The sequence below is a fragment of the Carcharhinus amblyrhynchos genome, unplaced genomic scaffold (assembly GCF_965287045.1).
Source record: "Carcharhinus amblyrhynchos unplaced genomic scaffold, sCarAmb.v2.hapA chromosome_335, whole genome shotgun sequence".
Taxonomy (NCBI): Eukaryota; Metazoa; Chordata; class Chondrichthyes; order Carcharhiniformes; family Carcharhinidae; genus Carcharhinus; species Carcharhinus amblyrhynchos.
The window spans coordinates 76,873-95,573 of NW_027650075.1; the positions used below are offsets into that span (position 1 = coordinate 76,873).

The 18,701-nt window shown below is 36.0% G+C and overlaps 1 protein-coding gene across 1 annotated transcript in view; it reads left to right on the top strand.

The window, feature by feature from the left end:
- The first annotated feature begins 2,769 nt into the window (after nt 1-2,769).
- Nucleotides 2,770-18,701, top strand: part of LOC145339191 (ETS domain-containing transcription factor ERF-like) — a 45,979-nt gene continuing 30,047 nt past the window's right edge. The window contains exon 1 of the mRNA XM_080183577.1: nt 2,770-2,833. Coding sequence (XP_080039703.1) covers nt 2,770-2,833 — 64 coding nt within the window. The remainder of the gene's footprint in view (nt 2,834-18,701) is intronic.

Here is an 18,701-nt window from a genome sequence, read left to right on the forward strand (position 1 = left end):
ACACAGTCTGTGTGTGTGTGTGTGTGTGGGGGGGGGTTCGTCAGATACCTTGTATCATATGCACAGTCTGTGTATTTGCATGTGTGTGCGTTCAGGTATCTTGTGCAATATACATAGTATGTGTGTGTATATTCAGATATCTGGTGCAGTTTACACAGTCTTACATGTGTGTGCTTTCAGAAACCTGATGCAGTTTACACAGACCATTGTGTCTCTGCGTGTCCAGTTACCTGCTACAATATGTGTGGTGCATGTGTATACCTAAACATGGTGCACTGTGCAGATTCTGTGTGAGTGTTTGTATTCAGAGTCCTAGTGCATCTTGTGCAGCCCATGCCTCTGTGTGTTCAAAGACTTGTTGCAATATACACAGTCAGCATGTATGTGTATGCATGTGTGTCTGCTGGCATTCAGATTCCTGGTGCAATATACACAGTGTGTGTGTATGTTCAGGTACCTAATACAGTGTACACAGTGTGTATGTATTCGGACACCTGTTGCAATATATACATCTGTGTGTGTTCAGATACTTAGATACATAGTTTGTATGTGCGTGTTTCAGACACATGTTGCAGTATAGGCGTCTGTGTATTCAGACACTTTGTGCAGTATAGACAGTCTGTGTGTGCACACAGGCGTGTGTGTGTTCAGGTACCTGGTGCAGTATACACAGTCTATGTGTATATTGAGGTACGAGGTGCAGTATACAAAGTCTGTATGCGTGTGCGCTCAGACACCTGGTGCAGTATACACAGTCTGTGTGTATATATTCAGGTACCTGATGCAGTATATACAATCTGTGTGTATGTATTCAGGTACCCTGTGCAGTATACATAATCTGTGTGTCTGTATTCAGGTGTCTGGTGGAGTATACACTACGTACATATTCAGGTATCTGAATCAGTATACACAGTCTGTGTGTATGCATGCAGGTATCTGGTAGAGTATACACTTGTATGTATGTATGTATTCAGGTACCTGGTGCAGTATACACGGGTACCATTTATTTGCGATCAATTGCAGGATTTGACTGAAACTAAACCCGCTGCTTCACCGCAGACCGCTCGCCTTCAGTTCCATTTGCTTAACTCCCCTTTTCCGTGAGCCTAGTGTCTATAATGCAAAGAGTTGCAACAATTCCTGTCCTCGAGAGGGTTTAACTTTGGAGGATTAAAATAAAAGGCTTTTTTTTTTAAAATGTGTTTGAGAGGGGCAGACCAGTGTTGTTGAAACGACTCTGGAAGGTAACTAAATAAATGATGATGGATGGCGGTGCCTGTCACACAGAGTAACATGGCCCTGGGCTCAAATCTTGCAGTTTAACTTACTCGCCGGCTCCGACTGCTTATTTGGGGCCGGCTGCTTCCTCCTGACGCTGGGGCGACCCAAACTGTGCCCGCTGCAGCCGGGGAGAGAGCGCTGACCCGCGGTTACCAATTCAGGGACGGGTCGCTGTTGTTCCCCCCTACGCCCAAGGAGCGAGAGACAGTGAGAGGGAAAGAGAGGGGCAAATAGAAGGCTCTTAATCGCAAAGTCCTTTTATGCATGTGTATGTATCAGGACAGCTAACGCTTCAACCCCAGCCTCCTGAATATTGAAAATGATACATTATCTCTCTATTTAAGAGATGAAGTGAGTTAGATTTTTTTTTAAAAATCTATTTTCTTTTTTTCTCCCCCTCCTACTTTGCACCCCCCTCTATCAAATGTGACACTGAATTGCCGCTTTGGTTAGAGGATAGATGGGGAAAGGGAGAGCGAGAGAGAGAGAGAGACAGGCAGAAGGCTGGGTACAGACTGGCAGCCGCGCTGTGAGCGGAATCGGCTGCAATCTAAGCATTTCATTCTGAGGATAACTTCGAGGGGCGTTCAGATACACGGCAGCGAAGCCGCCAATACGATTCATACTGAATGAAACATGTTATTCCATTTCGTTTTGTTTCCTTTTCAAAGACATTTTCAGAACATTTTTCAACGTGTAACATCATGAAATGTTACCCATTTGTTTGAACTTAAATGCAAAGCCTTGTATTCACCCGTGCAGGAACTAGTAGTTTTGAACGCGTCTATGTTTCAGTGTTGTGTTCGTTTTAAAGATTTTGTATCAGTTTTTCTTGTTGATTTTTATTGCCACGCTGCTTGAGCGTTGCGAGCAAATTTTCAAACGCTCCCTGCAAATATTTTACTTCGGCTGAACAAGAATTGTTTGCTGTAGTTATACTCTGATCTGATGTCACCTATTGTATTAGGGGATTTTTTTGTTCTTTTTAACTGTTCTTGAAACCATGACATTTGTGTGTGATGTGTGACCGTTTCATTTCTACCTTTGGGCAAATGTGTCATTTTAAAATCGCCCACAATATTTATAGTTTGCTACACATTTGTTCGTTTCATTTTTTTTTGTTTTTTTCTAACAAAACATCCATGATGTATCCATCTTTGTGTTTATTTATTTTTAAATTGCTTTCTGTTTCACACACGTGCGAATACCTGGGAGAAGCCGAGTGGAATTTTAAATGCATCTTTATTTAGGAACCCAGTTGCAACGTTTAAAAAAAATCGATAGATTGGCTTTGCATGCAAGGTGGCGAGTTTAAACTTTCTGCCGGTTTATTTCTATTGTTTTTAAATCGAATTGTCGCTGCTTAGAAAGTAATTCCTTGTGAATTTATTGCCGCAGAACTGTTTAATTTCCCGTTTATTATTTTATATTTATATATATTGATTTAACCCCTCGCTTTCTTTCTAGGGTCGCTTCTCGTTTATCACCATGGATTGCAGTTGTGTCTCTGATTTGCTTCTCACTCCACCTCTGCCCACTCTATGGACTCCAGGTATTAACCAGTCGGTTAAGGAAAACTCCACTAAGAAACTATATACGAGTGTGTTTTTTTTTCAGTTTGAAGGTGCAATTGAATTGTACCGGACACTGGTGGGCAGCAGGTTAGAGCGGGGAATTCGCCAGGGTCTGAGACAAGTAAATCACCACGGTTCAGGTTGTCCCTTAACGCGCCTTGTTATTTTCCGCTCTGTAATAGCGGATGAATGGAATAGAGGAGACAGAAGTGTATGGGGATGGGAATGGGGAAGGGAGGGGGCGTTGGAATAATTAAACAGAGAAGAAGAGAAGATAGAGGAGAAAGAGATTTATGAACGAATGCACTCAGAACTGGAGACATAGTCTGGCATAGAAAGGGGACAGCGTCAGATGAGAAAGGATTGGAAAGGGATGAATATGGGAGGCAGTGTGTGATGGAGAAATAGAGCGAGAGATAAAGTGTGTGCGGGGGGAGGGGGGGAAGGTGTGGAGAAAAGAAGAGAAAGCGGGAGGGAGTGGGGAAAGATTTTTGAGTGAGCCTGAAGGAGGAATGGAGAAAAGTAAAATGCAAGGGAGAAATTGAGGGAGAAAAGGAGAGCAAGAAAGAGAAATAGAGAGGAAGAGAACGTGTGAGGGAGAAATTGAGTGAAGGAGAAAAAGTGTGTGGAGGGAGGGAGAGAGAAAATAGAATGAGAAATGAGAGGGAGGGAAAGATAAAATTGGAAAGTGTGAGGGAGAAATTGAAGGACGAAAAGAGAATGAGAACTAGATATAGAAATGGACAGTGCAAGGGAGAAATAGTGATGAAGAAATAGAGTGAGAAAGGGAGAAGGAAGGAAGAAGCTGACAGACGAAAAGCACAGGGGAGCGAGAGGAAAGGAGGGGGGGAAAACAGAATGAGGAAGGAAGAGTGAGAGGAAAGGAGAGAGAGAGGGCAGTGGAGAAAGAGAGACGAGGAAGAGAGGGGATGGCAGAAAGCGAGACTAAGAGGGGGTGTGAGAAAGATGAGGCGGAAAGAGACAACAAAATAATAGAATGAGGGAGAAAGAAAGAGAGAAATGACAGATTTAGGAAGAAAGAGATGAAGAAAGATAGGGAAGGTGGCAAGAAGACTGAGAGTAAAGGGTAGAGTGAAAGGGAAGGAAGGAGAGAGAGATGGAATGAGAAAAAATAAAGGGAGAAAGAGGAGAGAGTGAGGGAGAGATAAAGGAATTGTGAGAGAAAGACAGGTTGAGAGGATGTGAGAGATAAAGAGAGAGAGAAAGGAAAGCAAGGGAGAAAGAGTGACCAAAGAAGATAGTGATGGGGAAGGGATATGTTTAAGGAAGGATACACTTGCATTGGAAGCGACGCCGCAGAGGTTCATGTAGGGTGATCCCCGGAGGGAGGGGTTTCTCTGTTGAAAGGTTAAGTCATTTAGCCTTATGTTCTCTAGAGTTGAGAGAATGAGAGGTGATTTGGTAGAAAGGGATTTGAGTGGACAGACACTGAGAAGTTGCTTCCCTTGGCTGGGGAGCCTAAAGCACAGGGGGCACAGTCTCAGCACAAGGGGACAGTCATTTCAGACTGAGGCCTGGAGAAATTTCTTCACTCAAACAGACATAAATCTTTGGAATTTCTATCCCAGAGGGTTGTGTGTCGGCCAGTCGCTGAATACATTTCAGGCTGAGATAGATCCATTTTTGAACCCTTGGGGAATTAAGGAATGGGAGGGCCAGCAGGAATTGAAGTTGTGGCCAAACATAAGCCATGGTGTTCTTTAACAACAGGGCTGGGGGACAACATGCATTCCTATGATGTCCTACTCTTCAATTCAGCCCCCAAATCAGTCTCTTAGAGTGCTGAAAACACAATCACTACACCTTTCTATATCACTAACTCTAACAGTGTCTGTAACAATCACCTGAATGCAATTTCAAACAGTAGCCACAAATAACTGTGGTTATCACATTGTCCTCGAGAGTGAGTAAGCCATTCATATAGAGATTGTTTATACCAGAGTCTGCGATGCAAGCAGACAGCTGTAACACTGAATGTCACAGTGACTACAGCAGTGACTATTTGAATGCACGAACAGTCTCTGAAGAAGGTCAATCACAGTTGGTATGACTGTCACCAGATTTTTTTTAAAAAAGAGCAAGAAAAGTTAATATAGTATTGTTTATAAGAGTGTCTGTAAGAATGCCTTTAATAAGAGTGTCTACAACAGTGTGTATAACAGTGCCCTTAACAGCATCTATAACAATAACTGTAAATGTCTATAACAGTGCCTGTAACAGTGAATATAACAGTTAATATAACTTTTTCTGTATCAGTGAATATAAAAGTGAATATAACAGTGACTGTGTCTATAGCAATGTCTATAATAGTTTATAACAGTGACTATAAGAGTGTCTATAACAGTGTCAATAACAGTGTCAAAAGTGTCTTTAACAGTGTCTTTTACAGAGACTATAACAGTTTCTATAACAATGTATATAACTCTGGCTATTACAATGTCTATCACAGTGACAATTAAAGTGTTTTTGACCTTGATGGTAAGATTGTGTACAACAATGCAAATAAAATAGTACCTATAACAGTGTTTATTACAGGTTCTATAACAGTTTCTATAACAGTGACTCTAACAGTGATAATAACAGTGACTATAACAGTGTCTAAAACAGTGACTATACAGTGACCAAAGCACTGTCTTTAACAGTGCCAGTAATGGTGAATATAACAGTGTCTATAACTGTGGCCATTACAATGTCTATCATGGTGAGAATTACAGTGTCCTTAACCTTGACTGTAAGATTATGTACAACAATGCTCAAAACAGTGCCTATAACTGTGTTTATTACAGTTTCTATAACCATGTCTGTAACAGTGCTTATTACAGTTTCTATAACTGTGTCTATAACAGTTTCGAGAACACAGTCTGCAACAGTAAATATAATAGTGAATATATTTCTTCCATACCTGTGTCTATAAAAGTATCAGTATTTATAACAGTGTCCATGACGTTTGTCTAACAGTGATTATAACAGTGTCTCTAACAGTCTTTATGACAGTGTCTATAACAACATCTATACCAGTGTCTTTAACAGTGTCTGTAACAGCATTTATAACAGCGTATATAACAGCATCTATAACAGTGTCTCTAACATTGACTATAACAGTGTCTATAACAGTTTTTAATGGAGTCTTTGACAAAGTCTCTAACAGTATCTATGACAGTGTCGATAACAACATCTATAATAGTCTCTATAACAGTGTCTATAACAATGCCTGTAACAGTATCTATTATAGTCTTTATAACAGCATCTATTATAGCGTCTATAACAGCATATGTAACAGCATCTCTGACAGTGTCTGTAACAGTGTCTATGATAGTGAATATAACTGTGTCTAGAACAGTTTCTATCACAGTGACTATAACAGTCTCTGACGGTGTCTGTAACATTGACTGTGCAAGTGTTTATAACAGTGTCTATAACAGCGTTTGTAACAACAACTGTAATAGTGTCTATAACAGTGTCTCTACAATTGTCTGTAACAATGTTTATAACAATGTTTCAAACAGTGTCTATAACTGTGTCTTTAACAGTCTCTATAACAGTGCCTATAACAGTGACTGCAAGTGTCTAATATATTGTCTATAACAGTGACTATAATAGTGTCTTTAATAGTGCCTATAGCTACAAAAATGTTTATAACAGTGCCTATTACAGTGTCAGATACAGTGATTATAACAATGTCTATAATAGTGTCAATTACTGTATTTTTGACAGTGACAGTAAGATAGTGTACAACAATGCCTACAACAGTTTTTATTACAATGTTGATAACAGTGACTTTAACAGTGTCTAGAACAGCATCTATAACAGCGTCTATAGCAGTGTTTATAACAGTGATATAACAGCATCTCTAACAGTGTCTAAAACAGTGACTATAACAGTTTGTCTAACATTATCTATAACAGTGACTATAACAGTGCATATAACACTCTCTATAGCAGTGTCTATTAAAGTGTCTTTAATGGTGACTATAACAGTGGCTACAACAGCGTCTCTAATAGTGTTTATAAATAACAGTGTCAATAACATTGACTACAAAAGTTTATATAACACTCAGTAACAGTGAATGTACTGTGTCTATTATTGTGTCTCTAACAATATCTCTAACAGTATCTATAATATTGGCAGTGCAAGTGTCTATAACAGTATCCATAACAGTGACTATAACAGTTTCTGTAATAGTGACTATAACAGTGTCTATAACATTGCCATTAAAACAATGACTATAACATTTTCTATAATAGTGACTATAACAGTGTCTCTAACAGGGTCTATGATAGTGACTATAATAGTGTCTCTAAAAGTGACTGTAACAGAGTCTGTAACAGCATCTATAAAAGTGTTTTAACCAGTGTCTCTAACAGTGACTATAACAGTGTCTCTAACCGTCTCTATAGCAGTGTCTCTAACAGTGTCTCTAACAATCTCGATAACAGTGCCTGTAACAGTGTCTCTCACAGTGTCCATAACAGTGTTTATAACAATGACTATAACAGCATCTATAAAAGTGTCTTAAAAGCATCTATAACAGCAGCTATAACAGTGACCAGAGCAGTGACTATAACAATGTTTCTATCAGTGTCTATAACAGTGTGTCCAATAACAACATTTATAACAGTGTTTATAACAGTGTCTATAATGGTGTCTATAATAGTCTCAAAACAGTGCCTATGACAGTGACTGTGCAAGTGTCTAATACAGTGTCTAATATAGTGTTTATAAAGTGTCTATAAAATGTCTATAACAGTGTCTGTAACAGTCGCTATAACAGTGTCTATAACAGTGACTGTGCAAGTGTCTAATTTAGTGTCTAATATAGTGTCTAATGTAGTGTGTAAGTCTATAACAGTGACTATAATAGTGTCTGTAATAGTGCCAATAGTTACAAAAATGTCTATAACAGTGCCTATTACAGTGTCAGATACAGTGATTATAACAATGTCTATAATAGTGTCAATTACTGTGTCTTTGACAGTGACAGCAAGATTATGTAAACACTGCCTATAATAGAGTTACAGTGTTGATAACAGTGACTTTAACAGTGTCTAGAATAGCGTCTATAACAGTGTCTATATCAAATTCTATAGCAGTGTTTATAACAGTGATGTAACAGCTTCTTTAACAGTTTGTCTAACGTTGTTTATAACAGTGACTATAACGGTATATACAACACTCTCTACAGCAATGTCTATTAAAGTGTCTTTAACAGTGACTATAACAGTGTCTATAACCATTTGTCCAACAATGTTTATAACAGCTTCTATGACAATGTTTATAAAGTGACTATAACATTGTCTATAACAGTGAATGTAACAGTGTGAATAACAGTAAATATAACTGTGTCTATAACAGTCTTTATAATAGTTTCTATAACAGTGAATATAACAGTCTCTGTAATAATGTCTCTAACAGTGTCAATAACAGTGTCTTTCAGTGAATTTTACATATTCTGTAACAGTGACTGTAACAGTGTCTATCACAGTGCCTATAACAGTTTGTCTCACAGTGTGTATAACAGTCTCTATAAGTGTTGATGTCAATGTGTATAACAATGTCTCCAATAATATCTATAACATTGACTGTGCAAGTGTCTATAACAGTATCTATAACAGTTGCTTTAACAGTGACTATAACAGTAACTGTGTGTCTATTACAGAGTCTATAACAGTGTCTATAAAAGTGTCTACAATAGTGTTTATAACAGTGACTATAACAGTGTCTATAACAATGTCTATAACAGAGTCGATACCAGATTCCGTACCAGCCTATAACAGTGTCTATAACAGTGTCTATAATAGTGTTTATAACAGTGACTATAACAGTGACTATAACAGTGTCTATAACAGAGTCGATACCAGATTCCGTACCAGTCTATAACAGAGTCTATAACAGTGTTTGTGATAGTGTCTATATAGTGTTTATAACTGTGTCTTTAACATAATCTATAACAGTGTCTCTAATAGTGTTTATGACAGCATCTATAATAGTGTTTATAACAGTGACTATAACAGAGTCTATAACAGTGTCTCTAACAATGTCTATAGCAGCGTCTCTAACAGTGTTTATAACAGTGTCAATAATATTGACTGCAAAAGTTTATATAACACTGTAGTAACAGTGAATATAACTGTGTCTATAGCAATGTCTCAAACAGTATCTATAACACTGGTAGTGCAAGGGTCTATAAAAGTGTACATAACAGTGTCTATAACAGTGTCTATAAGTATCTTTAACAGTGACTATAACAGTGACTATAACAGCATCTATAAAAGTGTCTTAAAAGCATCTGTGACAGTATCTATAACAGTGACCAGAACAGTATCTATAACAATGTTTCTATCAGTGTCTATAACAGTGTGTTCATAACAACATCTAAAACAGTGTTTATAACAGTGTCTATATTAGTGTCTATAAAAGATCAATGACTGCCTATTACAGAGACCAATACAGTGTCTCTAACTGTGGCTATTACAATGTCTATCACATGTCATTGCCCATGTCATAGGATTTCATAAAACAAAACTTCTAACAGTGCCTGTCATAGTGAATATAACAGCGACTACAAGTGCCTATAACAGTGCCTATAATAGTAAATATAATAGTGACCATAACCATGACTATAGCAGTGTCTATAACAGTATCTATAATGGTGTCTATAACAGTTTCTATAACAGTGCCTATAACAATGACTGTGCAAATGTCTAATTTAGTGTCTAATATAGTGTCTACAAGTGCATGTAGCAGTGTCTCTAACAGTGTCTAGAACAGTGTCTATAACTGTCAAAACAATAACTATAAGAGTGTTTATAACAGCGTCTATAACAATGACTATACAGTGACTATAACAGTATCTCTAACAGTGTCTCTAACAGTGACTATACCTGTCTATAACAGTGTGTATAACAGCGTCTATAACAGTAACTATAACAGTGTCTATACATAGTGACTATAACGGTTTTATAACAGCGACTATAACAGTGTCTATAGCAATGTCTATAATGGTGTCTATAACACTATCTTGAACAGTGACTATAATAGTGCTTATAACAATTTCTTTAACAGTGTCTGTAACAGTGTTTATAACAGAGTCCATAACAGTATCTATAACAGTATCTATAACAGTATCTGTAACAGTGTCTCTAACAGTGACTATAACATTGACTATAACACTGTTTATAACAGCATCTATAATGGTGACTATAACAGTGACTATAACGATGTGTCTAACAGTGTATCTAACAGTAACTAGAACAGTGTCTATAACAATGTCTATAATGATGACTATAACAGTGACTATAACAGTGTCTATAACAGTGATTGTAACAGAGTGTGTAACAGTGTCTATAACAGCATCTCTATGGTGTCTCTAACAGTAACTAGAACGGTGTCTATAACTGTGTCTAACAGTGTCTATAAAAGTAACTGTAACAGTGACTATAATAGTGTTTATAACAGTGTCTATACAGTGACTATAACAGTATCTATAACAATGTCAATATCAGCATCTATGACAGTATCTATAATTGTCTAAAACACTTTGTCTAACAGTGTCTCTAACAGTACCTCTAACAGTGACTATAACAGTGTTTGTACCAGTATGTATAACAGTGTCTATAACTGTCTACAATTGTTTGTCTAATAATGTCTCTAACAGTGTTTATAACAGTGTCTCTAACAGTGACTATAATAGTGTTTATAACAGTGTCTATAATAGTGTTTATATCAGTGTCTATAACAGTGACTGTAATAGTGTTTATAACAGTGTCTCTAACAGTGACTATAATAGTGTTTATAATAGTGTCTGTAACAGTGACTGTAATAGTGTTTATAACAGTGTCTCTAACAGTGACTATAATAGTGTTTATAACAGTGTCTATAACAGTGACTGTAATAGTGTTTATAACCGTGTCTCTAACAGTGACTATAAAAGCATCTATAACAGTGACTACAACAGTATCTATAACTGTCTATAACAGTTTGTCTAACAGTGTCTATAACAGTGATTATAACAGTGACTATAACAGAGACTATAACAGTATCCATAATAGTGTCTCTAACAGTATCTCTAACCATCTCGATAACCGTTTCTATAACCGTCTTTATAACAGTGTCTCTAACAGTGTCTATAACAATGTCCATAACAGTGTCTGTAACAGCATCTATAACAGTATCTATAGCAAGTGTCTATAACAGCGTCTACAACAGTATTTATAACTGTCTATAACAATGTTTATAACAGACTCTACAACAGCATCTCCAACAGTGTCTCTAACAGTGTCTCGAACAATGTCTATAACAGTATCTATAAGTCTCTATAACTGTCTCTATAACAGTGTCTATAACAGTGTCTCTAACAGCATCCATAACAGCATCTGTAACAGCATCTATAACAGTATCTATAGCAAGTGTCTATAACAGCGTCTACAACAGTATTTATAACTGTCTATAACAATGTTTATAACAGACTCTACAACAGCATCTCCAACAGTGTCTCTAACAGTGTCTCGAACAATGTCTATAACAGTATCTATAAGTCTCTATAACTGTCTCTATAACAGTGTCTATAACAGTGTCTCTAACAGCATCCATAACAGCATCTGTAACAGCATCTATAATGGTGTCTATAACAGCGTCCATAACAGCATCTATTACAGCGTCCATAACAGAGTCTATAGCAGTGTCTATAAAAGAGTCTTAAAGGCATCTATAACAGCATCTATAACAGTGACCAGAACAGTGACTATAACTGTGACTATAACAATGTTTCTATCAGTGTCTATAACAGTGATTATAACAGTGTCTGTTATAGTGCCTATAGCTACAAAAATATCTATAACAGTGTCTATATCAGTGCCTATTACAGTGACTATTATAATGTCTGTAACAATGTTAGTTACTTTGTCTTTGACCATGACTATAAGATTGTGTTTAGCAATGCTTATAACAGTGCCAATAACAGTTTGTTACAGTTTCTATAACAGTGCTGATAATAGTGTCCATAACAGAGTCTATAACAGGTTGTCCAATAGTATTTGTGACTGTCTATAACAGTGTTTAAAACAATGACCAAAACAGTGTTTATAATAGTCTTTATAATAGTCTCTATAACAGCAAATATAACAGTATCTATAACAATGTCTCTGTAACAATGTCTCTAACAGTGTCAATAACACTACCTTTAACAGTGACTATAACATTGTCTGTAACAGTTTGTCTAACAGTGTCTATGACAGTCTCTATAACAGCGTCTCTAACAGTGTTTATAAGTGTCAATAACATTGACTACAAAAAATTATATAACACTGTCAGTAACAATTAATATACCTGTCTTTTATTGTGTCTATTTTATTGGCCTTCATAGCGAAGGGGATTGAATATAAAAGTAGGGAGGTCTTGCTGCAGCTGTATAGGGCATTGGTGAGGCCGCAGCTGGAGTACTGTGTGCAGTTTTGGGCGCCGCACCTGCGCAAAGATATTTTGGCCTTGGAGGGAGTGCAGAGGAGGTTTACTAGGCTGATACCGGAGTTGAGGGGGTTGAGCTATGAGGAGAGGCTGAATGAACTAGGCTTGTACTCGTTGGAGTTTAGAAGAATGAGGGGAGATCTCATTGAGACGTATAAGATGATGAATGGGATGGATAGGATAGAGGTGGAGAGACTCTTCCCGCTCAAAAAAGACAGTAGGACTAGGGGGCACAGCCTCAAGATAAAGGGGGGGCGTTTTAGAACGGAGTTGAGGAGGAACTTCTTCACTCAAAGGGTGGTGAATCTCTGGAATTCTCTGCCCGTTGAAGTGGTGGAGGCTGCCTCGCTAAATATTTTCAAGAAGCGGGTTGATAGGTTTTTGATAAGAGAGGGGATTAAGGGTTATGGGGAGAGGGCCGGAAAGTGGAACTGAGCCACGACAGATCAGCCATGATCTTATTGAATGGCGGTGCAGGCTCGAAGGGCCAGATGGCCTACTCCTGCTCCTATTTCTTGTGTTCTTGTGTTCTATAACAATGTTTATAAGTGTCTACAACATTGACTGTGCAAGCGTGTATAACAGTATCCATAACAGTTTCTTTAAAAGTAACTATGCAAGTATCTATAACAGTCTCTATAACACTGTCCAAAACAGTGTCTATGATAGTATATTTATATAACAGTGTCTATATTAATCTCTGTAATAGTCCCTATAACAGTGTCTATAACCGTGTCTAGAACAGCACCTATAACAATCTATAACAGTGTATGTAAAAGTGTCTTAAAAGTGACTATAATAGTGTCCATAACACTGAATCTCTATAACAGGGTCTACAACAATGACTATAACAATATTTCTATCAGTATCCATAACAGTGACTATAACAATAATGATAATAGTGAACATAACAGTGTCTATAACAGTGACTATGATAGTGACTATAACAGTGTCTATAACAATATTTCTATCAGTGACTATAACATTGTCTATATCAGTGTCTTTAACAGTGTCGAGAATAGTGTCTGTAATTGTGGCTATAGCTACAACAATATCTATAACAGTGTCTATTACAGTGACTATTACAATGCTAATTACTGTGTTTTTGATCATGACGATAAGGATGTGTGTAGCAATGATCATGCCTTTAACAGTGTTGTTACAGTTTCTATAACAGTGCCGATAACAGTGTCTATAACAGCGACTGCAACAGAGGCTAGAACAGTTTCTATAACAGCGTTTATAAAAGTGAATATAATATTTTCCATTACAGTGTCTATAACAGTGTCAAGAAGAGTTTCTTAATCAGTGCCTGTGGCAGTGACTATAACAGTGTCTATAACAATATCTGAAGCAGTGTGTATAACCATGACTATAACTATTTTCATAACAATGACTATAACAGTATCTAAAGCAATGTTTCTAACAGCGTCTTTGTCAATGGCTAACACAGCAACTATAACAGTGTCAATAACAGTAACTAAAACAGTGAATATAACAGTATTTATAACAGTGTCTATAACGGTGTCTATAACAGTAACTATAACAGTGAATATAACAGTAACTAAAACACAGTCTATAACAGTTTTGATAACAGTGTCTATAACAATATCTGTAACAGTGGCTATACTAGTGTCTATAATAGTTTGTTAAACAGTGTCTATACCAGCATCTCTAACAATGTTTATAACAGTGTCAATAGATTGACTAGAAAAGTTTATAAAACATGTCAGCAACAGTGAGTATAACAATGTCTATAACAATGTCTATAACAGTGATGATAACAGCATCTGTAATAGTGAATATCAGAATTTCTATAATAGCATCTATAACAATGACTATAACAGTAACAATAAGTGCCCATAACAATGTTTGCATCAGTGTCTTTAACAGTGATTATAACAGTGTCTGTTATAGGGCTTATAGCTACAAAACATATCAATTACAGTGACCACAACAATGTCTATAACAATGTCAATTGCAGTGTCTTTGATCGTGACGATACGATTGTGTGTAGTAATGCTTATAACAGTACCTAAAACAGCACTTGTTACATTTCTATAACAGTATCATAACAGTGCTTGTTACAGTGCCTATAACAGTGCTGATAACAGTGTCTATAACAGTGACTGCAACAGAAATAGAATAATGTCTATAACAGCACTTATAAAAGTGAATATAACAGTGTCCATAACAGTTTCAATAATAGTGACTATAACAGTGTTTAAAAGTGTCCATAGCAGTGTCCATAACAGTGTCTGTAATAGTGTATTTATCAGTGACTATAATAGTGTCTATAACAGTATCTTAAGCAGTGTGTATAACCGTGACTATAACTATTTCCATACAATGACTATAACAGTGTCTAAAGCAATGTTTCTAACAATGTCTTTATCAATGACTATCACAGTGTCTATAACAGTAACTAGAACAGTGAATATAATACTAACTATAACAGTTTCTATGAAAGTGTTTATAACAGTGTCTAAATCAATGTCTATAACAGTGACTGTAACAGTGTCTATGTCAGTGTCAATAACAATGTACATAACAGTATAAATAACAGCATATAAGAAGGTGTCTATAACAGGGTCTATCACATTGATTATAACAGTGTCTATAAAAGTGTTTATAAAAGTGCCTATATAAGTGTTTATAACAGTATCTATAAGTTTCTATGACAGTTTCAATAACAATGTCTATAAAATTGTGTATAAAAGCACCTATAAAAGAGACTATAACAGTGCCTATAACAGGGTCTATTAGAATGACTATAAGAGTGACTATAACAGTGCCCATAAATGTGATTATAAAATTGACTATAATAGAGTCTGTAACAATGTTTGTAAAAGTGCCTATTACTGTAACTGTACAATGTCTAATAATGGTGACTTTGACTGTGTTAGTAAGACTGTGTACAACAGTACTTATAACGGTGCCTATAACAGTGTTTATTATAATGTCTATAACAGGGAGTATACCAGACACTATAACAGAGACTATAACAGTGCATATAACAATGATTATAACAGCATCTTTAAGAGTATCTATAATAGCATTTATAACAGTGTCTATAAGTGTGTGTATAACATATCAATTACAATGCCTATTACTGTGACTGTTACAATGTATAATAACAATGCCAATTGCAGTGCCTTTGACCCTGACTGTGACTATAAGATTGTGTACAACAATGGCCATTGTGTTTAAAGCAGTGTGCATAATAGTGACTATATCAGTGTCCATAATGCTGACTATAACAATGTCTATAACAGTGCCTATAAGAGCACAGTCTATCAAAGATTGTGTCTATAACAGTGTCTATAACAGCATTTAATAGTGTTAATGACAGTGTCTATGACAGTGTATGTAACAGTAACAATAATAACAGCATCCATAAGGCTGTATATAACATTGTCTATAAGTGTGTATAACAATGACTATAACAGAGAATATAACAATATCTGTAAGTGTCTATAAAAGTTTCTATAAGAGTGTCTATAATGGTGCTCCTAACATTTTCTATAACAGCGACTTTAACAGAGTTAATAACATTTTCTATAACAGTGTCTATTAGAATGTTTCTAACAGGGATTTTAACAGTGACTACAACAGTATCAATAAGATTGTCTATAACAGTGTCTCTAATAGCATCCATGACAGTAAATATAACAGTGCTGATAAGGGATCTATAAAATGACTATAACAGTGACTATAACAGTATCTATAACAATGAATATAACAGGGTCTATAACAATGTCTATAACAGTGTTTATAACATTGTCTATAACAGTGTTTATAACAGTGTTTATAACAGCATTTATAACAGTGTCTATAACAGTGACTGTAGCAGTGTCTATAACAGTGTATATAGCAGTGTTAGTAACAGTGACTATAACAGTGACTTTAACAGTGTCTATAACAGTCCTTAACAGTGTTTAAAACAAGGTCTATAACAGTGTCCATTAGGATGTTTCTAACAGTGTCAGTAACTGTGTCCATAACATTATCTGTAACAATGAATATACCAGTGTCCATAACACTGTCTGTAAGATTGTCTAAAACAGTGTCTCTAACAGTGTCCATAACCGTAAATATAACAGTGCTTATAAGGGTGTCTATAAATTGTCTCTAACAGTGACTATAATAGTGTCTTTAGCAATATCTCTAACTGTGTCCATAACAGTCTATAACAGTCTCTATAACTGTGTCTGTAACAGTGTCTATAACAATGTTTCTAACAGAGTTATTAACTGTGACTATAACAATGTCCATAACAATGTCTCTAACAATGATTATGACAGTGACTGTAACAGCGTCCATAACAGTGTTTATAACAGTAGTTCTATAACAGTGACTGTAACAGTGCTTATAACTGACTGTAACATTGTCCATAAAATGTTTATAACAATGTCTTTAATGGTGGCTATAACAGTGCCTGTTACAGGGTCTTTCAGTGGTTATAACAATGTCTGTAACAGTGCCTATAACAAAGACTGTAACAGTGTCTGTAATGGTGATGACAACATTGTCTAAAACAGTGACTATAACAGCATCCATAACAGTGTTTATAACAGTGACTATAACAACGTCTATAACACTGCCCATAAAATGTCTACAACAGTAACTATAACAGGACCAAAACAGTGAATATAGCAGTGTCAATTAGAGTGTCTACAAGATTAAATGTAACAGTATCTTTAAGAGCGACTATAACAGTCTGTAACAGTGACTATGAGGATGTCTGTAAAAGTGACTAGAATAATTTCTATAACAGTGTCTATAACATTGTCTATAATAATTCTATAAGTCTCTACAACAGCTATCATAACAATGACTATAACAGTGTCTCTAACTATGTCTATAACAGCATCTATAACAGTATATCTAAACAGTGTCTGTTAGAATGTTTCTAACAGTGTCTATAACTGTGTCCATAACATTACCAATAACAGTGAATATAACAGTGTCCATAACAATGTCTATAAGATTGTCTATAACAGAGTCTCTATCAGTGTCCATAACAATAAATATAACAGTGCCTATGAGGTTGTCTATAAAATCTCTCTAACAATGACTATAATAGTGTCTATAACAATGTCCATAACAATGTCTTTAACAATGTCTCTAATAGTGTCCCTAATAGTCTCTACAACAGTTTCTATAACAGTGTCTATAACTGTGTCTATAACAGTATCTATATCAGTGTCTATAACAGTGTCTATAACAGTGTCTGTAGCAGTGTCTGCAGCAGTGTCTGTAGCAGTGTCTAGAACAATGTTTCTAAAGTGTCATTGTGACTATAACAGTGTCCAAACCATGTCTCTAATACTGATTATGACAGTGACTATAACAGTGACTGTAACAGTGCCATAACTGACTGTAACATTGTCTATAAAATGTCTATAACAGGGTCTTTAATAGTGGCTATAACAGTGTCTGTTAAGGGTCTTTCATAGTGACCATAACAGTATCTAATACAATGTCCATAAAAGCATCTATAAGAATGTCTATAACAGTGCCTATAACATTGTTTATAACAGTGACTATAGCACATCCATAACAGTGTTTATAACAGTGTCTATAAGTAAATATAAGTGTCTAAGAGTGTCTATAACAGTGCCTCTAGTTGTGCCCATAACATTAAATATAACAGTGTCTTTAAGAGTGTCTGAAACATTGTCTATTGCAGTGCATGTAACGGTGTCTGTAACAGTGACTACAAGGGCATCTGTAAAGTGCGTCTAACATTGTCTATAACATTGTTATATCAATGCCTCTAATAGTGCCCATAGTAATGTCTATTACAGTCTCTATAACAGCTACTATAACAGTGACTATAATAGTGTCTAAAACAGGGACTAGAACAGTATCTATAACAGGGCCCCTAAATTTTCTTTAATAGTGACTTTAACAGTGTCCATAACATTTTCTATAACAGTGTCTATTAGAATGTTTCTAACAGTGTCTTTAACAGTGACTATAACAGCGTCCATAACATTACCTATAACAGTGAATATAACAGTGTCCATAACAATGTCTATAAGATTGTTTATAACAGAGCCTCTTGCAGTGTCCATAACAGTAAATATAACAGTGCCTATAAGGCTTCAATAAAATCTCTAAATGTGACTATAACAGTGTCTATATCAATGTTTCTAACTGTGTTGAGATCAATGTCTCTAACCATGTTCATAATAGTGTCTATAACAGCTTCTATAACTGTGTCTGCAACAGTGTTTAGAACAATGTTTCCAACAATGTCGTTAACTGTGACTATAACAATGTCTCTAATAATGATTATGACAGTAACTGTAGCAATGATTGTAACAGTGCCTATAACTGACTGTAACATTGTTTATA